We start from the raw sequence: 27,968 nt of genomic DNA, 5'->3' as shown, positions 1-27,968 counted from the left end.
GTAGGCAGCTACTGCAATACACCATTTCTGGAAAAAGTGGGTGCTGTTGTCTATTATGATCAGTGCTGGATAGCACTCACTCTTCAACATCTCATTTCTTGGGGATTGGCCCTTTGGGCATTGCTGCCTTCCTGCCTGTGTAGCACCCATTTGCTCAGGGTCACAATTCAAAGGATCAACATACACAGTATACTTTCTGAAGATCAGTTCCAAGGCAGTATCTTGTCTTTTAAAAAGTCCACAGATATTCCTGCTAAACAGGAGAAAGAGAACTGAACAGAGAAGTGCCCACATAATTGATTCTACCAGTTTATCTGGCATAACTTGAACAGACACAAATCAGTATTTTTTATTTCAGTAATCTGTGTACATAATTGTGTACAAAATCGGAATGTAAGGAAATGTGTACAAAATTCAAACTGCTCTTGTATAAAATTTCCAAATGACATAATATTAAAACTTGAAGCCACATAAGAAACACCAAAACGCCTGCTATTCACCAATGGCCTCAACTTCATGTTAATTTGTTTGTGTTGCTTGGAAAGATGAAAAAAATCTAAAAGTGAACATTTTTCACTGTGACAATCGTAACAGTGTGCCAGTTTACAAGAAACAGGCAACTAGGAGGAGAGGTAATTAAAACGTCAAATCCAAGAAAAAAAAAACATTCTCCTGAGTTTACTTTAACTACTATTCACTACTCCTAAATACCTGAGTTTGAAGTGGGGATGGGGAAGGCCACTGTTTAAGGTGGCTAAGGTTGCTTTTCCAGTGGAGTTGAAACTAACACTAAGTACAGGTCTTGCCTGCAAAAAGTCACATTTACATCAGTACATCTGATAAACTGCAATACTCTACACTCTGAACTCTAAGAGTCATTCTGGTAAAAAAACTTTGGACCATGAACAAACCTCAAAGCTCCATGTCCTCTTCTCAAACTCCTGTATGTTCCGTGGTAGCTTCATTAAGAAACAGTAAGAAATTTTTGTGAAAGGATAAAAGTAGTAGAAAAAGCAACTTTTTTTAAAGCACTGGAAGTAATTTTACTAAAAGTAACATTTTTGTTACAGTCAGTCTTGTATTGACAATTCATAGAGTAACATAAATATATCACAGCTGCTTTTAAGACAGCTGGTTAAAATCAAGCAACTGAGGTGTTTGGTGCATGATAGTGTTGCCCCTGTAAACTGTCCCAGGCCATACTGCATGACTGCAGCAGAATACCTTAAAAAGTAATGCACATGTTGCATACAAAAATAATTGTCTCAGTTTCAAAAGGTGCCACTGTAAAAAAAATAGAACTCCACATGGCTGTTGTGACACAGAGAATTAAAATTAAGACATAAGTCTCAGACATAAAAAGGACCTACATTTTCAACAATGGTATAAATATTGAAATTTTAATTTGGGATGGCGGGTCTTAAAAGTTGGGCCATATTAGCAACTACGGAAAGTACCCTGCATGATATCTACAACCACAATTTTTTAAAATGTACATTACAAACCATAAAAAATAAATCATTTCACAGATCATTTTCTATACAACAGGTAGGAGAGATTATGCTTTTCCCCAGAAATCCTTCCTCTTCTGAGCTCGTTCCAGTATCTGAGACGCAAGCGAGCTGGATGCCGCTGAGCGAGCAGAAATCTGAGACAACCTGTCATCTGTGGGGAAAGCAAGAAGGGAAAAAACTAAATAGGAAGATTAAATATACATTTTAAAACATAGTTGACATTGGTATTACTATTGTTACTTGCAAACAGATGTGCTGGAAAAGAATCTGACTAGAAAGCTACTGTGATGCTAGGTTAAGTTTAAGAGAGCTGCAAGCCCGATTCAACAAACTGTGGCATGAGGTCTCTACTATCACCTGGAAACTGCCCAATTCTCCAGGCCATCTTCACACTTATTCTCCTGTGTCAGAAGATCTCATCAATAGTTTCTCTGCCACTGACCTCTTTATAGACTAGGCTCTCAAAATAGAACGTTCATGAAAGCAACCCACGGCTTCAAACAAAGCAGGCAACCTTAGTTGCCAGAGGAGCCCTCCTGTGCCAAAACCAACTAGCATGCCACAAGCTGTTAAAAGAAATGTGTCATCTGAAGGCAACAGGAAGTTTAGCATAAAAAAAGCAAGCAGCACACTTTAAAAATGTACTTCTGAAAGCTCTTACTTTTGAATATAGGGTCCCCTTCATGCCTAGCAGCACTCTTCTAATTTAGCGACCTGGATGCTGATGCTCTGATAAATCCCAGCTTTATACTTCTTCAGCATTACTAAAATGTTGCCACAGCTCTGTGGCACAGAGATGCTCTCTACAAAAAGACTACTTAAATTAAATCCATGCTCCTACAATGGATTAAAAATAATTTTATCATGACCTTCCAGCCCCTCTCCTCCCTCAATTAAAAAAAAAACCAAACTAAAAAAAATCTCCACAACAGAATCATAGCAGGACCTGTACTTTGCCAGTGTTTACATTAACTTTTCAGCAGCATCTCTGAATTCTTGAAATACAGTGCCCCAAACAGTCTAACGGGCTCACACACTTTGCAGAAAAACCATACTCCCATGTACAAGAAAACTGCTAACTCCACTTCAGCAAGCAGACATGTCATTGGAATAACTCCCAGGTTTGTATGTACATGAACAAATATGGGCATATGAAATATTTGTGAGCTGGCACATTGCACCTGTTTCTGAGAGCTCACACACCATCCCTCAGCTGGTATTAAAAAAAAAAAAAAAGAAAAAAAAAGGAGAAAGAAATAGCAGTTACAGTATTGTGTGCAGCAAGCTTGTGGGGAGCTGCAGAGTACTGTAGGATTTTGCATGTTTTATGAAGATGTACAGATGTTTGGCTGAGCCATCTGCACAACCCACACAACTGCAATGAGTAAAACAGAGAATTGGCCTGAACCTTGGTTAAAACCAAGGAGCAAACAAGCAAAAGGGGTACAGAAAAAAGCTTTTGGTTGCTCTGGGCTATATCTATAAATAAACTGCTCAACCTCACACACCATCCTAAGAAACAGTACATAGCAGCTCAAGCTAATGAGGTTACAGTGCCCTTGGTTGCCTTACATCCCTGGAAGAGTTTATTTGTGTCTGCCCACAAAAGAGCCAAGAAAGATGCACTGTGCATTGGCTGCTGCCCCAGATTAACAGATAAAAGGCCAAAATAGCAATCAGAATAACAGGGTAAGTGCCCCAAATATACTGAGCAGAGAAACAGGTGTGAAAATTCAAGTCAGAGGAATCATTTTATGCTGTGTATATGGTGCTGAATTGCCACAAGCAAAATCTCTCTGAAGACTTTTTGTTGCATTCAAAGTTTCTGCAGCTGCAACCTGGGCTGTGATCATTTTGCAGTTTGCTTCTGTTGCTATCAACAAAAAGGCTTAAAAATGTGTGGGGAGGAAACAATTTTAGGTATGGAACTAAGCAAGCTCGAGTAACCATATTGAGCCACAGTGGTCTGTTTGATTTTCAACTGCATTTAATGGTTTATTCATACTAGAATATACTTCTATATGTAAAATATACCTAGATTACTAGGATGAACATCTTCAAATTATCTTGGTCTCTTTTCCCAGGCAGCTCTCAGTAAGACAAGAGGGCATGGTCTTAAATTGTGCCGGGGAAAGTTCAGGTTGGACATTAGAAAGAATTTTTTTCATGGAAAGGGTGATCAGACATTGGAACGGGCTGCCCAGGGAAGTAGTGGACTCTTCGTCCCTGGAGATATTTAAAAAGAGACTGGATGTGGCACTCAGTGCCATGGTCTGGTAACTGCAGCGGTAGTGGATCAAGTGTTGGACTCTGAGGTCCCTTCCAACCCAGCCTATTCTATGATTCTATGATTCTATGATGAAAGAATGCAATAGTTATTCATGCAAACACAAACCAGTATTACTTACTGCATTCAGAAACCTCTCGTATTTGTGCAAAGTTAACCTAGGTAATACCCATGATATAAAATAATACTTTGGGACACAAAATACCTTCAACATTACGGTTTCTTTCCTGAAGGGGTAACTGAAAAGATCTCCTCTTTGGATTGCCAAGATTCCCTAAGACAAAAGGCCAAAGGCAGATTTTTGAATCATCTCTGAATAGACAAAGAACAATATTTCACTTTAAAGCATGTAAAAATGCCACAACATTAATTCCAAAGCATGAGTCTTATAAATAGCAAACATAAAAAAACCTCAACCAGACTCCTTTACTCTAATCTAAGTTAAAATAAACTTACTCCTGTTTTTCAAAGAGATGCTACAAGTCACTTTGTGAACTGCACTCAAGGCACTGAGCAAGAATACAGCACCAATTATAACCACTTTCTGGGAAAATCTCTGGATTTCACCCTCCCACTTTACCTGACAGTTACTTGTTCCATTTTAGAATGGAAATACTACTTTAGTTTAGCTAAAGTATGTCTGCATATATATGTGTGTATGTTTTGTCTGTGTAACAAAAGGACCACGAACCATGGGACCTTAAGCAGCTGTAGAAAGTCTTTCTGGAAGACTTTAGTGCCTCAATTTTTTTTTTACTACAGGGTGAAGGATCCTTTTCTTTATGAAATTTATGCCCCTGGTATCCCTAAACATTGTTTAAGAGAATCCTTTCTCCCGAGCAAGAACTGGCTCTACTCGTTGTTCAATAAATCTTTTATAGATTGCTTTTATGTTTTCATATCCTGCAGAAATACTTAAGGACCTTATCTCTCAGAAATACACAGCTTCTGGAAAATAATACCACATTCTAAAGGTCCACAGTTACACACCACTGTTGGTGATTCCAGCTGGAAAAGTGTCACAGCAGCCAGCTGTCACTTAATGAGTCACTTACTGAAAATAATAAGGCAAAAATCAGGTAACAGACCAGTAGAATACAACAATATCAGTAGAATATAAAACTAAGGTGGAGAGTTGTGCACATTTCCTCAGCAAGACTAAACATAGTAGAAAAGTTTTTGCCTACAAAGACATTCCTTGTAAAAGAGCAAACTGCACTCTCTTGGCCTGAACCCTGCAAAAGACATTTCCATCCTGCAGCACACTAACACAGCCAGTTATTACTAAAAACTCACCATTATGCTGGAATTCTGGATCCTTGAGAGTCCCTTGAATACGACGAGAGGGACTCCAGCAAGGCACAGAGCTTTTGGCTGACTTCAGCAGAGGAGGTGTAGAGGAACGCTCTTGATGAACTGAAGCAAGAGGAACTTGCTCATCAGAAACACTGTTAGGAAGCCACTGATCCTGCCTAAGTGGCAGAGGATCCACAGTTCCCAGCCCAGCAGGTGGAGAGGTAAGGAGTGAAACAGGTTCCACATCAGGCTAAAACACCGTAGAGAGAAGAAAAAACTAAACAAAACAAAAAACCTCACAAAACCCCAACCTCTCATATACTGTCTCCCAGCACAGATCCTCAGGCATACAGCAAATGTTGGCTTTTCACTGTTAAACTTCTCATGAGAGTGCTGGAAGAATAACTATTTCAAGCTTGTGAGAAAGCTTAAAAAAAAAAATCTGTTCTTAAGAACAGGAGTTTAACACAGTCTGAAAGTAAGTCAGTTCAAACCAAAAGCTTACTTTCTTCACAGCAAAACCCACTGATCTTAGATTTTAAAACAAAATGACCAACTTCTCATGCAGTGTCTACTTCTATTACAGAACTTACTACAGAAGATGCATGCAATGAAATGCCAGCTGTCTTTGTAGAACACAGACCACTGTGCTGAGAAACTTGAGGAAAAAAAAAATATAATTTTGAGAGGAAGACAGTTAACTTCTAAATTTTCAGATTATTTTTAATAACTGCACAAGGTGCAAAGTAAAAGAAGCAGCAAAGTAAAAGAAGAGGAGAAACTACTATGGCACTTTTACCTATCTTGTACACAGGCACCCAACCTCTCCTTAAACTTCTTTCATGTCAAGGAATCTGGAGCTGTGCCCTGTCAGTGGCAAGCTACAGTTACATTAATAGGGAAATCAACAGCCCCTGATGGCATATAAACAGAACCTGTGCATTTAGCAGAAAGAGTCAAAATGGAGCTCATCCAATCTCACTCCACTAGTCTCAACTCCTTGGTCCCCAAAAAGATTGATTTATTCAGACATCAACCTATTTTAGTCACGGATGCTGAAAATTTTAGAATAGTAAATGACAACTCAAGACAGAGAATTACTAAACAAATTATTCACAATTACTTCAAAAGCGCATTCCTAAAATACATAACAATAAGTGTCTTTTCTGGCTCACCTGAAAGGACCTTCTTTTTGAAGCTTCTCTTGCACCTTGCTTAGCTGAAAAAGGGACTGTTCTTAAACCTCGTGTTCTCTGTTGTGAAGATGAAGACTTGAATTTAGGAGGAGACACTAGAACTGCACCTCCTGTTGTAGTGGAGAAGAGGAAAAATGTTTCAGTACCTTAAATAACCCATTTAATTAATTCATACATGTCTTTTTTTTTTCCAGTTCTCAAAATGCTGTTTTGCATACAAAAGTTTTTACCAACAGCTGGGGTAGTGAGATCATGATGAGTCCTCTGAGCTCCACCAAGTGCTCTCAGCTTTGGAGTAGGAAGCCTGCCACCTGTTCTTGATGATATAGAAGAAGAATTTGACACAGCTTCTGAGGAATTCAATACTAAGGCATTCTCACTGCAAAAAAAATAAGATACGATTAAAGGATTAGCTAAGGATTCAGAAGCCTTACACTCAAGCTTTTTGTTTCTAATAGATTGCTACAATAGAGCAAGAGAGTTAGGGACATAAAACACCAACAGCCTTGTAGCTAAATCATTTGCTTGCAATGAGAAGTCCTAGATTTTAGCCCCTGAGCCTCAGTTTCTGTATTTATTTATTTTATGTAACTGGATAAAATACATTAACAACCTCAAGCTGCAAATTCCATCTCCCTCTGTCCCAATAAATCTTGAAGGCATTGCTGCACAGCAGTAGACACTCAACAGGGGGGCTGGAAAGAGCACTCACCCAAAAAAACTTTGAACCTCATCGCCACCTGAGAGCAAATGTGGGTTTGACTCTTTTCAGTCAATGTGGTGGAAATTAAACCAATTATCCCACATTTATACAACCACTCTAGACCCCAGGTTATTAGGTAAATCAGCACTACCACTTCTGTCTTCTTTCTCCAGATGCATTGCAAAAGGAGGTAACTTCATACCCACACTACACTTGGCTGCTGTGTTATTAAGTCTGTGCTGAGAGGCCAATACTTCAAATTTTATGTTTTGGGGAAAAAAAAAACCAAAAACAAGAAACCTTTAGAATTGTTCATGCTTCTATAAACTTCTGTCTTGCAAGCTATAAATCCAGTATTCTGTATGATAAACCATTTCCACCAACCAGTTCAATCTACAGAACTTTCTCATTCTTTTTCATATTGTTAAAAATAAAAGCAGTGTCACACCTTATACCCTCTTGAGTAAATTTATCTCAAAAAACAAATTTCTGAGATGTTAGAGGAAAAAAAAAGTATATATATATATATATATATATATGTACACCACAAAAATGTTCAGTTTTACCCCTCAATTTTTTTATCTTCATTGGCACCCTTATTGTTTTCTTCTAACTGCTGGGCCTCAACTGCAGCCTCTTCATCTTGTTTTCTTTCCTCTTCTGCTGGCTGTTGATTTTCCCTTTTTTCAGTACCCTCTGGTTCACCCCAAGCTAAACGCTTCTTGACTGGAACTGTTAGAGCATCTGACGAGTTTTTCTTCTCAGGGCTGTCCTGGTGTGGCTGCTCCCCAGAGTCTGGCTGCTGCAGCATTTCAGAGCTTGGTGCAGTCTCTTTTTCAGAAACTCTAGGTAACAAAGAAAGCAGTGTTCCTTAGCATTGATTTGCATGATATACACGTGTCTATGCAGAACACATTCAACCTTATCATTCCTTTGCTGAAAGTACAGCTCAGACATTAAAAAGTGGCACATTTGGCATAATGGACAACTAAAAATCCAATAAAATTGTACCTGATGCTTAAGCACAATCCATTTTCAAAGGAGATTCTATGAAAACATTTTCTGGATAACCATTTCCAATCTAAACAACAAGTTAAATTATCAGAAGTGTTCAAAAAATAGCAAGATCCATGAATAGGGACTGTCTGATGGCACAATTTTGAAAGCCAAGCAATTTAAAAGACTTTTCTTATGGAGGAAAATCTTTATAAAGTCTCTCAACTGCAAACAGATGTCAGTCCAAATCAGCCCAGTGTACAGAAATTAGATTAGTAAGAGAATCTGTATTTCCCAGGAAAAAAAACAAACCAGTGAACCAAAAAATCTACACCACACTTAGTAACACACATTATAGAGCAATAAATGCTGTTTCACATGTCACCTCCCAACTCTTATTAGAACTGCAGTCATGCAAATGGGTGTCGGGTGTCCACAGAACAACCACAAAAAATGACCAGAGGGCTTACACCACTTCAGTTTCTAAGTCTTCATCCCAGAAATAAACAGTATCTAAGACTCAACCCCAAGAGTAATTAATCCTTACAAGCACATTGTTAACATCTAAGCAGGCAGAACATATTTCTCATCATTCCAGTGTAAAGAATAATATTACTTCAGTATGACTAAGTGCAAAATTCCTCCAGATTTGAAGAGACTAAGGTTTCCACACCAAATATACATCTGTGGAGAATTAGAGAGGACTAACTTACTCTTCTCTCAATGGACTAGACTGTTTCTTTTCAATTTGAGCACAGATCAACAGATGTATCTGTGAAAATGTAAATGCCCTCATCTGTTCTAGAGAATTGATGTATCAAATCATAGAACAGCCCAGGTTGGAAGGGTCCTCAAAAGACTATCTGGTGTAATCTTTCATCAGGAAAGAGAGCCTAGATGAGAGCAGTGAACACCCCATCCAATTGTATCTTGAATACAGTCAAACATCCAAGATCTCACAGCTATGCTAAGCATATGAATAGCATTTTTCTCTGTTTCAAAGCTGCAGAATAACAGGCAGGAATTTACCTTACCCAGCAAGATCTAGAGCTCTGATGTTGTTGCTGATGCTTTCTTCTGAACTAGAATTCGAGGAGACATCCCAAAGACTGTTGTTATCAGAGAGGATCTGATTGAGATGGTATCTGGAGAAGTGTGTTCCCTCTACTCGTTGCCTGTAAGCCTTTGCTCTTTCTCGAAGTTCTCTCACCTGCACATCAAGGTTTCATAAATTGTAACCCTGGTTAAAGGTCACTAATAGGCTGTTATGAAGTGTCTGCTAATGGCAGCTAAAGAAGAAAGGCAAATTACTCACTATACAAGGCCACCCAGAGCACAAACATTGCATGCTGCAGTAAATGCAACAAAAGGAAAGCAAAAATTAAAATAGTGTATATTTAGCAAGCATGTCTGAGCCATGAAGCCAAAGCAAAATTGTCAATTAATCATTCAGTGAGCACAAAAAGTAATGCAGAATCTATGAATAAGTTTAGTGCTAGATTCTAATTTTTCCATCAGCACTGAGACACAGTGCTCCAAACACTGAAACAGGAACTTTGATGCAACCAACCTCCATATACCACATGGAATTTAGGGTGTTTTGAGATACCTGAGGAGAGGAATAGAGAATTATTTTAAAATTTCTGATTTTTCTCTCAACACTGTATTGTTATTTTCACCTTTGTAACCCACTTCACTCTAAGAAAGAAATGAAAGACTAAAAAACCTGTCAACACAGCTCTATGCTGCCTCCCCGAGATTCAGTAACAAGTTGTAAAGCAAATAGCTCAGCACTGGTATTTTGCCAGTTTTTGCCATGCTTGAGAAACTTGACATAGATTTTTAAGCCTTAACATAAAAAATATATTCACCACAGACTAATTTATGATTATCTCAAGCCAGCAGGTCTATGTGGATGTGTAATACTGAGTTTGTATGCTGTGAACACTGCAGCTGTCTCTGGCTACATCAATCCTGCCTCAGTGAGAAGCTAATGGTTACATGAGAACCCTGGGTGCTATTTTATGTAACACATAATATCAAAATCATTCCTTCTAGGCTATGGGTAACTGTGAGAATGAGATGGTAGGTTTTGGTCTTAAAAGAATAAGAGTGGTAAGCTCCCTCTTGAGACACCATACTGCTGATTTTACACTATCACTTTAATGTTTAAAACTGTTTCAGCACTCAGACTTGCATCCTTCACACCAATACAATTAAAGTGCAGGAAGAAAAAAATAACAACAAGACTTTTATGTTTTATACAATAACTTTGTGATAGTGCTGTGTGAATTCTGGCTCACTAAAAATGCTTCACAAGGAATACCTATTTTGTCAAAGAGCAGGAAAGTAATAGTGACACTTCCTCTAGCACATTTTCATAGTTTTTCTAATTTCTTCTTTCATGATAGACTTTACATCACTCTTTCTGCTAGGAACAGTTAAGTGGGCTGAATTCTGTTAAGCCAGCTAAAAGTAACTGGACACAGCAGATGGAAATCCACTTAGCCCACGCCACCTAACATCCCACAATTTCACCCACTAAACTTTAAAATAGTAGCCCATTAAAATACATAGCTGTCTTTTTAGGAAGAGTTTAAAGTCTGAGGTGCAAGTGACCTACTGGATTATTTACATCAAGCCAAATAATGAAAAATTAATTATGATAGCCACAGCACAAGGAATGTAAATCCAGAGCAAGAGGACACTGCAGGGGGAGGCAGAATACTATGTCTCCAGTGAATTGTGAAGAAGTACAAAAGGACAACCATCTCTTTCAGTCACTCAGTGGGAAGCATCATCTCAGCAGGGCACAGGCTCCAGAGAGTCCAACTGTGATTATGAACTGCCCACATTAACTTTTCAAAAGCATAATTTGAAGAGATTTTTTCATTTGTGTCAATTTTTTTACTGCTGAAAAGCAACTCTTAACAATATATTGTAGAGCAGCAGCCTAGGAATGATCACTATGGCCAGGGTCATACCAGGATTCTATTGAAGTCTTTACCTCCTTTGGGCTGAGAACTTCAGAAAATCTGTTTTAAAGCCAAAATTACCCATCTGTGGTCCCAACTAAGGGGGAAACTGGGCTGCATCAGTTAGAACTTGTCATCAAGTCAGTCACATTAAGAGAGAGATGTTCTGTGAACACCTGTGGCAGGGGTGAATCTCAATGATCAACCAGAAGTTGAAGTTAGATACAGCTTTGCAGAACACTTCTCTTCATGTCAGGTATGGAACTGTTTAGAAACCTGTTGAGCAGCCTTTAGTGTGGGTGGCCAAAGTACCTTTGTTGCTTTGTTATAAAAATGATGCACTGTACACTCTTTTCAAGTTATGCATGCCTGCATTAGCCTGCTGCTAACATATTTCTCAAATGGTTCTTTCTTCTGTTTCAACCATGAACAAAACATTTTATTCAGTCCTACTACAGCCAAGCTGGATCCCATTCTTCCACTCTTACAACAAAAGTATTGATGGATCACAGAATCCCAGAACGTTTAGGTTGGAAGAGACCTCCAAGATCATCCAGTCCAACCTTTGACTAACACCACAGTCAACTACCACACCATGTCCTTAAGGGCCAGGTCCAAACACCTTTTAAATGTCTCCAAGGATGTCTCCAATGCCTGACAACCCTCTCAGTGAAAAAATATTTCCTAATCTAGCCTAAACCCCCCCTGGCAGAATTTATAAGTATTTATTTTAAAAATTACAAATATTTTACTTTAGCTACTATCAAAACTAATTTGATATGCTGTACTGGTTTTACCTGGGATAGAGTTACATTTCTTTTTAGTAGCTCTTGATGGTGCTATGTTTGGGATTTTTGCTGAAAACAAGAGTTGACAACAAAGGATGTTTCTGCTATTGCTGAGCAGTAATTACACAGAGCCAAGGCCTTCTCTGTTTTTCACAGCACCCCACCAGAGAGAAGGCTTGGGGTGCACAAGAAACTGGAAAGGGGACACAGCTGAGACAACTGACCACAAATGACTCAAGGGATATTTCATACTATTGCTGTGCTCAGCAATAAAAGCTGGGAGAAAAAGGGGACATTTGGAGAAATGGCACACACCATTATTGCTTTACCTGATAAACTACCTTTATCTCAATTCACAAGTTTTGTCACTTTCACCCTTCTGATTCTCTCCTCCATCCCACTAATGGGGATGAACAAGTGGCTGTCTGGGGATCAGATGCCTATTGTGGTTAAACCACTACATAAACTTTAAATCACATGCCTGTGAGTGTAACAGACAGGAGAAGTTCAGGTAATTCCGATTTTAGAAGTCTCTTTGATATGAACTCATACTAGAATCTAATGTAGGTGTGCATACATAAAAATATGTATGTAACCTAATCCCATTTCTCATCAGTAAAATGTGTGTTATTATGGTCTTGAAATGCATTTAGCTCTTCCAGCTACCCAGTACAACTCCTTCACTTATAAGGCCCTAAAAATCCTTTTTTGAACGCTTTTTTTAATTCTCCATACCTATTCCCAAACTACTTCTTTCTAGTTGCCTCTGCAATTCCCTTGTCAGCAAGAAAATCTCAATGGAAAAGTCAGACACATCCAAAGCACATATCTGCACTGTGGTAATTTCTTGGTTTCTCATACACTCTAATTAAATGTCACACACGTTTACTTCCTGCAACTCAAACCTGGCCCAAGAAAGATTCTGCCTAGTAAATCTGAACACCCATCTTCCACTTGCAATCTCCTCAATTTTCCCCTTGCTTGTACTGCAATGACTCCTCTGTAGCCAGATGCTCTGCCTCAGTGGGCCTACCTCTGTTTCTCTTTATAATTCAAGTGGTTTTTGTCTCTCAGCTTCACTGCCCTTAGCCTGGAGTTGGAGAATTTCCACAGAAAGCAGAGGGCATAGGAGACTCTAAACTGGTAACAGAAGTACTGACAGAAGGCCAAGTTGGTATCTGTGGCACCAGTTGCTCTTGTGTCGAAAAACACAAAGCTCAGTTTGGCTCCAGCTAGGCCAAAGAAAGACAAAACAAGAGCAACAGACCACGAATTTGTATAATGAGGGAGAAGGTTTCCTTAGCTTTTTCTTTGTTTCTCTTTTGTTCTCCAATAGAAGATGTTGGAGGTATGGCTAAGTAGTTAAATGAGAGCAGCCAATCACTTTATGCTATAAAAGGCAAGTCCCATCTTTTGCTCTGTAAGAATCCTGTACACTTTCCCTAGAAAGTGTGCTGGACCTTCTCCCTCCAGTGGGGACGCCTGCTTGATCCTGACGAGGAAAAGGGATACCCAACCATAACCACTGAAGGGTAAGAAGCATCAAATCCCTACATATGAATACTCCAAGTCTTTAGGATCCTTACAAAACTGCAGTCATTGTATCATCACGTTTCCTATAGGTATTACTTTAAAAGTTGTACTAGAACTAGTACGTTACTACTGATGAGTAATTTGCAAGTACTCAACCAATTAGCCTTGTGTAACAGTTATCCAGATGTTTGATTATTTGTATATTATTGTTGATATCTTTGTTTGTTAGCCTAACACCTCATTCTGCTATCCTAATATCCTAACACTCATATAATTCCTTTTTAGTCAGGCTTTTAAGATACTTTGATATTTATATAAATTCTGTTTTATACATACACTTCTCACTTACTATCTTGTCCCATTCAGGACATCCTCCCAGCTGGCTGTGCCACAAACACAATATACTCCAAGACAAAAAGAGTCCCTTTCCCTTTACTTGCTTATCAGTCAGATGCTCTTGAAGTTGAGCACTGCTCCTGACTGTTATGAATGTTACTGATGCAACATCCAGTCTCCAAACGAGAGCCTAACCAGAAAAATAACGTAATATTCTATATAAACATTCTCTATTCCACTTAGTCTGCATGCAATAGTTCAGAATACTCTACAGCATTAGAGAAAATCTAATTCATATATCAATATATATTAAAAAAAAGAATTCTTGCTTTTAGTCCTCTGACATCCCCATTACAGTTTTCACAGAATGGATTCTAACCCAACAGATTCTGTGACTGAAAATTATATCATCTTGTCAGAACCTAATTATTTTTGCATACTCACCTTGGGAGTTTGAGTTGCTAGCATTACTATCTCAAAACTGTATCATGTAAAAACCACAATTAAAAGCTTTTTTCATTTAAAAATCAATATACAAAGCATACTCAGGCTTCAGATTTTTTAAGAATACTCACTTGATTAGGAACTTTACTCCTAATACGAGACCAGACTCCATCTTTGTAGAAATACTGGGCTGGAGACAAAAATTTTGACTTGTATTCGGTGTTCATCTTCCTAAGAAATCAAGAATGAAACAGGTAAGAAAAGACAGAAAGAGTAAAGCTTGATATACAGAACCTTTTTTAGAGCACTTTTAACATTTTATCAACAATCATAAGTCTATTTATACTTAAATTCCAGGGCTGAGATGCGAAAAACACATCTTTGAAACACAGCTCACCTGTAACAACACAACTAGGAGAGCTGTGAAAAAGCTCATTCACAGTTGGTGGCTCTTTGAGTAGTTATTCCTGTTGGTTCTTCCTCACAACCCTTTCACCTCAAGCTTTTGCCCTGACAACCAAATCAGCAAAGTGTAATACACACATATCCTCCATTTGATGCAAAGCAGCAGCTGCTGATGAAGGTGCATTTAAGTCAAATTGCCTGGTTTGTCACTTACATGTCCAAGACATTTCCTTCTATGAACTCCACTCTAAAGGTGCTCTGCATATGGGGCTAGAAACATCTGACTACCAGAACAATGATCAATATAATTCATCTGTGCCCAACAGGCTTTGATCTTCAAAAGGCCTCAGTACTTGAAAAGATGGATTCATTTTCCCTTCTGCCATATACATACATACAGAGAAAAATTAACATCATTTAACCTAAAGTAGGCAATAAGCAATATTTCAGGTCCTTAAGCACTGAACTATGGATTTATCAGCTTAAATCTAAAGAGGGTTTTGTTTTTAAGCTTGCTTGAGAGCATTATTAATTTTCATTTATTCAGCACTGGGTGAAAAAGCCCTCATTTTCAATCCTTCTTCAGAAATAGATCATAAAAGCCTGAAGTTAGAGAACAAAGCGCAAAAAAACTCTTTATATTCAAAATTTCTTTCCATACGTCCCTTTCTTTGAAACTCACATAATTCATAGAATCATAGAATCATAGAATCCTAGGGGTTGGAAGGGACCTCGAAAGATCATCTAGTCCAACCCCCCCTGCCAGAGCAGGGCCCCCTAGAGTACATCGCATAGGAACGTGTCCAGGCGGGTTTTGAATGTCTCCAGTGAAGGAGACTCCACAACCCCCCTGGGCAGCCTGTTCCAGGGCTCCGTCACCCTTACAGTAAAAAAATTTTTTCTGATATTCAACTTGAACCTCCTATGCTCCAATTTACACCCATTACCCCTTGTCCTATCACTGGTCACCACTGAGAAAAGCCTAACTCCATCTCCCTGACACTCACCCCTTATATTCCTTCAAGTTTTGGTAGCAAAACCAATGGATTGCCTCAAAAAAAACCCAAAAAAACAAACCACATCACTGTTGTGCCTTGATCCCAGTCACTCTGCCATAAAATCAGGCTGTGCAATACATCTTGAATAAAAAGTGACAGTCCCATCTGCAAGTGACAGTCCTGTCTGTATACTGAGAACTTCCACATTTTGACAGCTATTTGCCCAGTGACTGTTCTGAGAACTTCTGTCTTGTGCTACCACATTGTATGCGTAAGTAGTAAAAATCTGTCCCTAAATTTAAAAAATCATAGTGAATGATCAAGAATTTTACATGCTGATCACTGCAAAATCATCTACAATACACTACATCAAAGAGCCACGAAAAACAAGAGTTAAAGGTTTTAAATACACTATATGTACCCACTTTTACATAAAGCAATTTTAAATCATGACATTTTAGGTGGTAATTTTGTAATTACCTCATAATATCCAACATCATTCAGACCTAGTTAAGACTCCTCTCCCATCTTTAATCTAATGCCTGAATACTGGTAGAAAGTCATGTGAAGCAATCACTGGGACATACATTAAGAACAAAACCAGCAGAGATAGATTTTTTTTCTGCTTTTTAAAATCTACATCCATTCTGGGCTTTTATATCTCTTGGCATAATTCAGATGTGTGGAAAATGGAAACATTATATCAGTTCCTGCAATACAGGTATGTAGCAGAAGAAAAAGATACTTCCATAGCTCTCAGTCACATACAATTTCATTTTACTTCCACGCCTGTCCCATGACCCTAAATGGGAGATATTTACTTCCCTTTATCTCATATTTCCTTTTGTTACTCTGGGGGACAGAAGGTGGTATGGATTAGAAAAAGCAGACACCAAGTACATCCATCACAGTTTCAAAGCATGGAACAAGCCCAGGAGAGCAGCTTGAAAAGTGATTACAACACCCAAAGCACTCCCTGACAGTTCAGTAGCAGTCCTGCACCAATTCACTTTCATCCGTGTTGGATTTATTATTAATATTATTGCATCAGGAGGTTCAACTGAATGAATGTGGTTTCAAAGCTTCCTCTTCTGCTGCCCAGGGGAGAGGATGAAAATAAACATCTCAGGAAGCTCAACCTCAGCACTGCAAGGGGTCATTTGCACCTGCAACTGTAGCACAGTGCAGTTAAAGGTCCCTTATCCATCCTTCCAAATATCTGGCTACTGCACACCTTCTCACTAGACAAGGTTTTCCTATTTTATACATACCTACGACTTGTATGTAAAGAGAGGGGCTTTGGATTGGTATGTTGCTTGTTTTTTTGTTTAGGATGTTTCTGTTCTGATTTCCCTTGTTTTGCTGTATCTTCTCCTGGCTTTTCAAACGGTTCTTCCCTCTTACTCTAAGGCAAAGATAATTTTAAAAATACCACATTAGCTAATAATCTGAAAACCCTGAAATACCTTTTGACAACATGGTTTGCAAAAAATTATTTTATTAATTTTTAATGCTAGCTGTTTTGAATATTTAATACAAACAAGAATATTACATCCCATTGTTAATACAAAAATAAACTAGCAAAATGTCAAAGTTCAGATTCTGAATGCAACATTCAGTTAGTTAGATGAACCACCTTGCCCACTTTACAAAATACATTTAACATTTAACATTTTAACAAATAAAATATGCTACCTGTTCATTCTAACCTGAGTTGAGTAGAACTTAATGTATATATTTCTAGAATTCACAATAAATAAATAAAAAATAAATAAAAACATCAAGGAATACAAACCAATTTATAATAAACCAAAAGGTAAGTTTTTAATTTGCTACCATTCTAGTTTACAAAGGGTCAGACTGACTTATTTGTTTTTTCAAGATAGTCACCAGAGAAGAGATGTCAGTATAATCAAAAAGTGTTTCAAATTCCCTTCTCATGCCTTCTCTTCCTGCACTTTATCAGCTGCCTTGGGAAAACATAACCTGAATTTCCAATATTGAAACCAACAGCTTAAACTGAGCCATGGGCACTCCATGTACCTGAAGGAGGTGAGCTAACCTGCAGGAATTCAGACAGCACTACCTGGCCATTACCTAACAACTACCTAACATTTCCTAAAAGTCCATTTAATTTTGCCCAAGCCAACAGCAAGACAAGGAAATGCAAGGCTTCAGGCTGCCAAATTACTTTCATAAAAGACATTTTAATGTTTTGAACTGAGCAACATAGGCTACACAGGCTACACAAATGTCCTGTTATAGCCCTGTGCTAAAAATAATTACTTATCTTACAGCTTATCAAGGCAAAGGCAAATGAATTGTAACCCTTCTTATGTTTTTTCTTCAAATTACAACTACTGGGTGAAGATCATTCCAATTGAGGCATCTTCTATATGGCAAAATACTTTTTTTAATTCCTACTACATCTGCTCAAAAGTTCAGAAAGTTCCAGACCTCCCATGTAGTCCTCTTGCACAGCAAGAGACTACACTGGTACTAATGAGAGTATAAATCAGAGATTTAGGTTTTCAGAAACTATCCTGATGACTAAAACCAAAGTTCCAAGTCAGGAAAAAAACCCCAAACAAAGCAAAAACAAAAAACAAACCCCCCCGCCCCCAAATAAACAAATAAAAAAACCCCACATTTGTAAAACTCAAATTTAGTTGAGAGGAAAAACACACTTAAAATATCAGTGTAAAGTGAACAAATGCACTACAGAAACTACAAATCCCACTACAGAAACCTCTAAGAGCAAACAGAGCTGTACAGTATTATTTCCAGTCTCTTATAGCCAAACCACTGAGTTCAGTGTCTTCAGCAACAGCTCTAAAATGTAACTAAAACTTGTAAAATAAACCCATTATAGAAAAGAACAGTAAAAGTTATAGATGTATATTAATGCCTTTCTTTTAGGGAAATATGATCATGATCACAAACCAGAAACTCTTTCTCTTCTGATTCTCTTCTGTCTTCTTGTGGACCCTTAACAGGAGGAGACCCTTCAAAATTTCTCTCCAATGCAGTTTCAGTAGTAATTGCAGATTTCAATGGAGGCATGGATTTATTTGTGTTGCAAATAACCTTTGGGAAAAGAAATCAACAAAAAGAAGAGAGCATGATTTGCTTACCTTGAGGCTAAATTTTCAAAATCTATTAACCATCCATGCAAATACACTCACGTATGAACAGAGAGACACAGTCGTGTACAAATATAGCATATGCAGATAATTAACTCCAAGGACAAATTGAAGAGGAACTTAATCTGATTAAAAAACATTTTAAAGCAACCGAGTCAGCCACAGTTAAACCTGTGGTCAAACACTCTTCTTAGTCAAGTTCACTAGCAGAGGCTTTCTTTATCTGGGAAGACAGTTCACCTTCATGGCTCTGTAGGATCAGAGCTTTAAAATGTATGCAATAAAACTTCAATAAACATTCAGTCCATAAGAGGCAACTGCTCTGTGTGTTAAAGCTGGATGCCCAGGGCTTGCTAATTGGAGCTATCCACTATTTTCCAGTCAATACTGTGTTACAAACCAGAGAATGGCAGAGAATTTGCCTGTTTTATGCTCAGGTACCATCTCCTCATGGGGGGATGAATTAAAAGATGATGCCATTAGTCACAAGCATGCATTTTCCCCAGCTTTGTTCTGGTATTTTCACAGAACCTCTTCAAGGTATTGTCACTAGTCAGCATTCAGCATTCAGGTACATTATATCATCATATCAACAGCAAAAAAGTTTGTTAATGCATTTAATGCGTTTATTTTTTATCATTAAACTCTTATCTTATGTTTAGGATTTCTAAACACACATGCTTATATTTTCTCTAAGTTCTATTTATCTAAGGATTGATATTGCCTACAGACTTATTCTTACAGTATTCTGCATAAGCTCTTCAAAAACAACTTTGCTAATTTCACAGTCTTTCATCCAAAATAGTTCACAAGCATCAATAATGAAATGATCAAACTGATTTCTAAAAGAATCAAACTGAATTGTCTATGAAATCTTCCATAAGGTAATGTTCTGGGACCTGCCTCTTCCTCAAATAGTCCTTTGGCTTCTATACCATTGTCATGCATTTCAGAGTTTTCCTTGGAAAAGGGATTGCAATCAAACAGGAATATTGAAATAAGTCATTTGCTTGACATCCCAACAAGAAAAAGAGAAACAGTTTTTACAGGGATTGATCCTAGTTATCAACATATATTGCCTTCAAAAGTAGTTACTGAACAAATCTGCTACCTGTGGGTAAAAACAGAGAGAGTGCATCATCTGTAATAATCCCAATGGTGTATATACTTCTAGTAAAAAAACAGAAGACAAAATAAAAGCAGAAGTGCCTATTTTATACTGGAAAGTGACCAAAAGATGGGCTAAGTCTCCTAAACCCTGATCCCAGTAACAATGAATTGAAAACATAAAGCAGCTTCACAATCAGAATTACTCTTTGTAGTCTGCTTTGAAATAGTAGCACTTCCACTCCAAGAAAATCCAAAAGCTCATGGTCTACACCAAAATGCTACAGGATGGTCTCTAATATCAGAAGATTCCACTTTTAAATATAAGTGGTTCTCATGAAAGATTTTTTTTCACCTTAAATGAGCACTTTAGGGCCTAGAAATATATACAGACTGAGAATAAGAAACTGGTAACTCATAAAAGACCATGAGAATAAATACTGAAAACTGAACTATTTCAGTGGCAAGATTTGTTGTTACAACACAGAATACCTGAACATTCATCTGTTTATTCCCTATATATTAGATAACACTAAAATTATACAAACTAACTTGAGTAAGATCTCAGAGCTCCTGTGGTAAATTAATGCGGAGAAAATGGTCCATTAGAAGGTGGACCATTAGAAAGTATGGAATATAACCAGGGAGAACAAGTCATTTGACCTCATTACAATTCTTAGAATGAAAAATCACAGGGAAACTAAACTAATTATACCCCACTTTCATATATTGGAAGGGAAAAAAAAAGTACTATGTAACAGCATCCAAGTTGGGAACCTTCCTTCCCCGTCTGCTCCAAAGAGGAAGAAAGGAACTCTCAGAAAGCAAACAACTTCACCAATACACAAAAGAAAATATTTATTTACCTTATGGATTCTTTAGTTACCTGTTCAGCTGCAAGTATTGGTGACTTTTCATGAGGACTCCTCCAAACAAACTGGCTTTGGTACTCAGAATTTCTGGGGAAAGTATTTAAACGTGAAATATTCATGCCTGCTTTCCTCTGAAGGACTCTGTGAAGCTAACAACATGAAAAAGAAAAAAAATAAATTAACACTGACTGTTCCCTTTCCTACAATATTTTCTGAGTCAAGCATCTTTCAATGCACACTTTCAAACCAATGGTCTGGATTTTTGTTGTATGAATTAAACAAATGCAAAGCACATTTTCTCATTGTAGCAAACAAGCCCCAAAAGTCTATACATTATTGGCTAAATCCCTATTTAACTGAAATCAATAGGAACAGCATACGAAGGGCAAAATTCTAAATGACCTAAATGGAACCAAAACCTGGTCTGAAAAGCATTGTTCTCCCAACAGAAAAGCTGCAACATAGAACAATATAAAAACAAGGAATTAAGGAGAGAGTTGGACAACAGAGGCTGGTGTATGGTATTACTGTAAATATCAGATTAGTAAATTTCATACTGGCCAATTAAAAAAAAATATATATCTTCCCTTACCCCACTACTCATTTTTTCTAATTCTTTTTCTGGAGGTGCAAATGCTTCATTTTGATTTGGCAGAGCTGCAGTGGGTGATCTCTTCATGTTGTTTTCTGCAAGGGCAAGAGCTGTTTCACCTCTGGAATCTACCAAATTTGACTTTGGGGGGAATCTGGGTCCTTCTGATGTTTCAATTTTTTCCTGATTCACATCACTGTTGTTGTGGTCTGTGGGCAACTCTGCAGTCTTAGGAGCCTCATTTTCAAGCTGGTCATTCAAATCACAATCTGCTGTCCATTCAAAGGACTTGGAAATCTGTGGATGATAGTAAGGTACCCTTCTCTTAGAAATGAAGTTTGGTTCTCTTGTGATTCCTGAAAAAAAGAGAGGTATTAGGTTTAACAATAACATTCCACTGAAAACACAGTATCACTCTATTACAGGAAGAAACTGAAAGTCTATCATACTACTGATTATTAGAAAAAAAAATTTTAGTTTCTTGGAGTAATGACAGTCTATAAATTCTGGGTATGGACTGACAAATTGTGCCTTCTTTCCTACCTGTGAATACCTTTCCTTTCCACTAAAGGGAGATGAGAACATGGTGTTCTGGGACCATGCTGCATTTAAAAAAAAGCAAATATGACCACAAGACAGTTTTTTGTCACTTGATTCTTGGAACCGAATAACAATAAAATTATCACAGCCAATTAAAATAATGTGGTTAATACAGATACAAAATAACCAACCTTCAATGATAAAAGACTGCCACAAACACTTCTCATTGCACATATGCAATATACCTTGAGGAACAGGTTCTCAGCATCTGTGGCAGGACAGTAACAGATCCCTATCCATCTAATAGAACTGTGATTTAAAACCATCTAAAAAAAACTGATGACTTTTTGCAGTATGAACACGAAAGCATTCCCAAAATTGTAAAAAGACTATGTAAAAAAACAAGATAATTATCAAGATAGTTTAAAGAACTGCTGGCATTTACACATGCAGATGAAAATAAAATTACCCCACCATGTTATGAAGAGAATTGAATGACTGAACACATTTAAAGTGAGAAATCATAACCTAACTGTAAATACTTCAGTTGCAATGAAAAACTAAGTGAAGACCCCTAACTGGCTGAAGAAGCACTTCCTAGGAGAGAAACTCCTATTTTATGGGAAAAAAGAAACAAAAACCAACAAAAAAAAACCCACAAAACAAACAACACAGAACAACTTACAGTGAAAGTTATACAGAATAGCTGGCTGGCTGACTATGCATACAGGTGGTAGGAAATAAATCCACTGGGAAAACAGTGGAAAAGTAGCAGGAAGGAACTCAGAGCACCTGCAGCTGGTAACTTTTTGTGGTGATTTTCAGCATCATTCATAAATCTGACAACTAGGCTGCAAGTCCTATGAGGTGTCAAAAGTCACTTGAAGATGTGGATGGTTAAATGGTCAGAAAAGAGGTGGGAGTGAAAAAGAATGCAGAGATGTAGGAAATACGTAAGAAACTACACCAAGCACACATGAAAACACTGCTACAACATGGGGACAAGGAGAAACTGCTGTATTGCTAGCTCATGGCTTTACTGCAAGTCTTGGAAAATTTGCAGTTTAGTTAGCCTGGAAAAAAAGCATAGATTACAATTTTCAAAAGAAGTTAACAGGTTTGTATGTTTGGGTGTTTCAAAATTTGTGGAAGTTAAACTCTTCAATACAGATACCCATACACAGAGCCATGTGCTAGGGAAAACAAGGATAAAATATACCATATAAAACATATTACATATGTTTTGCAGTAACGGAATAAAGGAGTAAAATACATAAAAGTATAATCTCTGGCAAGATTAAATTATTTATTAAAATGTCTATTCTCTCTGCTGAAAACAAACCATGCTCCCAGTACTTGGTTCTTAAGTACTATGCCATAATTTAGAACACTTAGTATATTGTAGGAATTAATATACTGGACTCTAATTACACAGACTGCATAGTGTGACTGCACTGAATTGCACAATTTTGTTAACTGGTCTTGTGCCACTACAGTAATTCCTGTTTTTTATTGCTGCTTTTCAATGGGCTGCAGTTGTCAGCATTCTCCACCTGGGCTCTTTTCCTCAACTCCCTAAAGGCCTTCCAACCCAGACACTACTTCCTTTGCTTTCTACTTCCCAACCCCACATTTTCCTGCCACAATGTATACAATCCCCATCTCCTAGACTACAGCATCACAAGCTTTTCCATTTAATGCTCACGTGGTTTTCTTTCAGTTAGCTGTCCCTGTAAGTGTTTATAACAATTTTACTTTTATCAAAGTTTGCCCCAAGTTAGTCTCCTCTTAAAACAGGGAATTTTACTTACTGTTTCCATGCACCAACCCAACACCACCCTTTATGGGTTAACACTTCATCTGTGCTTCACGTTTGGGATTCAGCTTATGCTGCATGTCAGAAACCACGCATTTTCCAGGTTTTATATACATAGTGCTAAGATTAAAAGAAGGTTTCTGAGTGGCTCAGCATTCCAAAATAAATTCTAAGTGACGATCAAGAATATACTTTTAGCTATATAAAAGTGTACAAACAGCAACCACTACCAGTTCACTGTGGTCAGGCAACTGGTCAGAGCAAAACTCTGTGATGGAGCTCCTGCAACCCAGGCTCATCCCCACCACAGCAGGGTTGGGCAGTGCTGGGATTTGCATCCAAAGATGCAGCTTTCAGGGACACTTACCAAACTGATCCGACCTCAGTCCTGCCCACAAGGGTTTCTGCTGGGGGGAAGAGCTACACAACTCTGGGGTTTTCCATCTGAAGTTTCTCTTATATTCGCTCAGTCCCTGCAGCAAACAGAGAGGTGTCTGTCAAGGGAGCAGTCAGTGCACACCCTGCTCCGCCGCTGCTGGGGGTGGTAACATCTCCAAGGAGAAAAACACCAACAAGGCCGCTGCAGGATCCACCTGCGCATCTTCCAAACCCACCCCCACCTCGGAGCAAACACCACTTGACCGCTCCCCGAACAGCAAGAAAGAAACATCGAGCAATTCCGCGCACCAGAAACTACGCACCAACTTATTTATACATCTCCAAGTTAATAACATCTCGAGAACACAGCCCGAGCCCTCCATCACCCATACGACCGCGCTTTTTCTGTCTTTTAATAGCCAGAACCCCACACCCAACGTGTTGCTTGCTGCTTCGCAGAGGGTCAGCACCCCCTCCTCCCGCCAACCCCCACGCCCGGGCCCCGCCTGCCCGGCTCGGCTCGGCTCGGCTCGGCCCGGCCCCGCACCGCACCCTCAACGCCGCGGCCGCCTCACCCTGAATCTCACGGGCATGGCGAAGCAAGGGCTCAGCGGCCCCCAACGCCGCCGTTCCCCGGGCAAAGCCGCCGCTCCGCCCCGGCCCACCTCCCCTCACCAAGCGCCTGCGCGGCGGCCGCCCATGAGGGGCGGGGAGCGGGGCGGCCCCCAGGCTGTCACCGCCACCTCCCCTCACGGCGTTATGCCGGGGGGGCCATGTTGGCCGTGGGGCAGCTGCTGTGGTATCCCCACGGCGGTGCCTTCGGAAGCCGCGTAGCCACACGCCGGGAGCGGCTGCCGTATTAACCATGTTAAAAAAGCCTTTCCCCTGCCTGTGGCGGGGTAAGGGCGCTGTGGCTGGGGATGGAGGGCGAGGAGGTGTGTGAGCCCGCCGGCATGGCAGTCAGGGGTGTGGGGCACTTGATGGGAGTACAAGGCCGGGGGAATACTGGACGCCTGGTTAAAAATAAAAAAAAGTCACACGCCCACGCTCGCAACATTGTACTGTTACATAAGTAGCATTTAGAGCACGGAAAAATAAGTTCCTTTACCTTTTCGCAGTCTGTGCGATGGCGGTGTTGCCGGATCCTCCTTTGCCACCTCAGCCGACCTTGCTCCGTGGTCAGGAGATCCTAATCCACCTTCTTGTTCAGATCTTCCCTCAGGGCTTGCTTTTTCGACTGCCTTCCCACTGATAATCTCCATCCTAAGGTTCTTTGACTGTAGCAAATGAAAAAAAAAAGAACTGAGAGGGTCGTAAGATGGATACACTGGGCAGAACAGCTCAGGCAATCTGCTCCCCCTCTGCCTCTGGCTGCTGACCCTCCTTTATTCGTAGCTGGGACTCCAATAAATGCCTCTAATGCAGCATAAACTTCTTCAGCAAGATCCTTGTCCTCTCTGTAACTCCAAAACACCCTGTGAGACATGGGGGGAACGATTCTGCACCAGTTCCACTGACTTAAGCAGAGTTTCGGTCCAGTCGGACCCTCGATAAAAGGTGAGCACCAATGTTTTACCATTGGAGCAAGGGAGGAGACAGCACCAATCTGTAATGAAAAGTTTGTGAGCAAAGTAAAATGTTCTGCAATGTAATCAGCAGATGGGGAAAAAAAGAGGGAAAAAAAAAAAAAAGAAAAAAGAAGAAAAAAAGAGGAAGAAACGTGCTAAATTGATAGCTTTTCTAAATTTCACACATCTTTAGTAGTGAATTTCAAGACCAAGACTATAATTTTGTTATAATTTGCTTGCCTAAAACTGCTATGTCCAGTTTGGTTTGTATGCAGTTGTTATTTTGTAATGTTCAATCATGTCTACTTTGGTACACTTGCTAAAGTAATAGCTTAACTTGCTACAGAATATGAGAAGGCAGCTGGCAAATTCTTTGTTCAAAATGCAGGTTCTGAGTTTGCCAGGAAATTGGTCTCTTTGATATGGATGGAAACCAGGCCAAACATAGTTTCAGTGTATTTTCAGGGTGTTTTCCAATTAAGCAAACGATAATAATGCATTTATAGGTGGTTTGCGGCATCTTTGGAGATGGGTTTGATTTTTAGTGCAGAAACATAACATGAGTGACACCATCCTGAAATGCAGGCTAGTATGTTTCTTAAAAATGTCCTTTTTAAAAATATATTTATTTACTTATTTATTTATTTAATTTAACATAAAGCAAAATAAATTATCCTGAAACAATGGAAGTCACATTGCTCTATCAGCACTAGTTGATTTTATATTGCATTTCACATCTTCTTCATTTAGCTAATAGTTAAGAATAGTTGATGTGGAAGAAGCACTTAGGAAAATGTGTCAACTGTTGTGCTACTAGATTACCTCTTTTTTACTGCTGATGTATACTAGCTGCTTCAAGTTCAGTGTATACACACTACGGAACACACAGTTATTTCAGGTAATACTCTGTACAGATGCTAAAATGCTTAGGCTGGTAAGAATATTTTCACATGGATAGTGAATAAATAATGAAATCATAAAAACAGATCCATAGGTAGAAAAAGTTACAGTGCATTCACAAACTCATAGTCCTAAAAAGGAAGGAAGGATTGTTTCCAGTTTTCTGGAAAATATACTAGCTGGGACTGATGTAAATGTGCATCCCTTGGTAATGGGTCTGTAGTATTTATTGGATGACCTTGTAGAAAACAAAACAAAACAAAACAAAACATTTAAAGCTTGTGTTGCTACGTAGCACAGTTAAATAATTTGAGTTCAAGTCACTTCACATTTCTATAACACTTGACAGGTCGACCATCTTCCTCCTTTATTTCCTAAAAAGCGAATAGATGTATTGTCTTTTGCCTTACTGATACTTACTCCAGATTTAGATCTTGCTGCTCTTCTTCAAATGAATCAACAGATGTGGTTTCTCTTGCTAAACCACATGTGAATATTCTTTTATTTTTTTATGTGTATAAATTGAAATAGATAATTTGTGGCCTGTGTCTTTTCCTTGCCACATTGTTTGCCTGTTAGTTCCACTACATCTTGCTGTGTATCCTGACCCTTATCATTACCTTCTCTATCTCTTGACCCCAGCACTCTTAAGTCCTGACTTCAAGTGCTTAAATCAGTTTTTCCTCAGCACCTTTCACTTGGACATTAGCCCATGAATAGCTGTTACATCTAGCTGAGTGGAGACCTTTTTATGACCTGTTTCTCACCCTGCTTGTAAACTTGTACACCACAGGCAACCCTGCCCTAAAGAGTAGGTAACCTAAAGTCTTTTTCTTTTCTTTTGCGCTGATGGGCTCTCGTCCCATTTTGGCTCTTTTGCCAAAACTCAAAGCACGGTGTATCAGCAGCCCTCCCTCCTGCCAAAGCAGGCTAGACACAGCTTGCCATGGAGCCTGTCAGCTCCACTCCATGTGTCAGCCTGGAGGGATCAAACCAGAGCAATGAAACATTATTTTCTATCTCCAGAGTCTGTAGCCTCTGGCACCTACTGGTACAGGAGCAAAGGAGGAGCAGTAGCACAGCTGGCCTGGCTCAAGTCCCATGGTTTTAATAGCAAATGTTTCTTGTGCAGACTTGTCCCAGCTTACTTTACAGCTCATTTAGAAACTGAAATGTTAAACCTACTTTAATTTTAGTTTTCATTTTAATCACTTTTCCAAGTTACAGTGCTGATTCAGCAGCTATTAAAGGACAGTGGCTTCATACCTCAATAATGTTTTCTGAAATTGGCAAAAACATTAACCATTATAATCTTAAACTAGTCTGCTCCTCTGTTACGATTTCACTCTCAGTTGCAGAGAAGCCTACATAGTTCATCTTTCCAATCATAAAAGAGGTCATAAAATGAACATGAAATATGGATTGACAGCTCCAACACTCAGTGCACCATCCACTTTTTTGTGTGCATTGTGTACTATCTCCTAGGGCAAAACACTGTCAGACGTGATTGCTGCCTTTGAGAACTTCATCCTTTTCCCACCCAAGGCCAGACACATAGAGCAGAGCTTTCCATAACCAAGG

General features: G+C 38.9%; 1 protein-coding gene across 2 annotated transcripts; it reads right to left on the bottom strand.

Annotated features, from left to right (window-relative positions):
- Positions 1-320: 320 nt before the first annotated feature.
- MDM1 (Mdm1 nuclear protein) lies at positions 321-24,588 on the bottom strand. Of its 2 annotated transcripts, XM_071733438.1 has the most exons (15): positions 24,495-24,588; positions 23,909-24,014; positions 21,186-21,541; positions 20,608-20,742; positions 18,415-18,558; positions 16,743-16,876; positions 14,200-14,299; positions 9,563-9,601; positions 9,027-9,202; positions 7,563-7,841; positions 6,524-6,672; positions 6,273-6,403; positions 5,098-5,347; positions 4,007-4,075; positions 321-1,665 (listed from the first exon to the last, which is right to left on the bottom strand). In XM_071733438.1, exons 1-15 carry the CDS (start codon positions 24,510-24,512, stop codon positions 1,559-1,561), a joined length of 2,193 nt encoding a protein of 730 aa, XP_071589539.1. In that variant the 5' UTR covers positions 24,513-24,588; the 3' UTR covers positions 321-1,558. The 2 variants fall into 2 exon arrangements, with proteins under 2 accessions (XP_071589539.1, XP_071589540.1); XM_071733439.1 differs by lacking the exon at positions 9,563-9,601 and having other exon boundaries at positions 24,495-24,583.
- Between the last annotated feature and the right edge of the window lie 3,380 nt (positions 24,589-27,968).

The sequence above is a fragment of the Heliangelus exortis genome, chromosome 1 (genome assembly GCF_036169615.1).
Source record: "Heliangelus exortis chromosome 1, bHelExo1.hap1, whole genome shotgun sequence".
In the NCBI taxonomy this organism is placed as follows: Eukaryota; Metazoa; Chordata; class Aves; order Apodiformes; family Trochilidae; genus Heliangelus; species Heliangelus exortis.
Note: the sequence above shows the minus strand (reverse complement) of the source record. Positions and strands in the feature narration are given on the sequence as shown.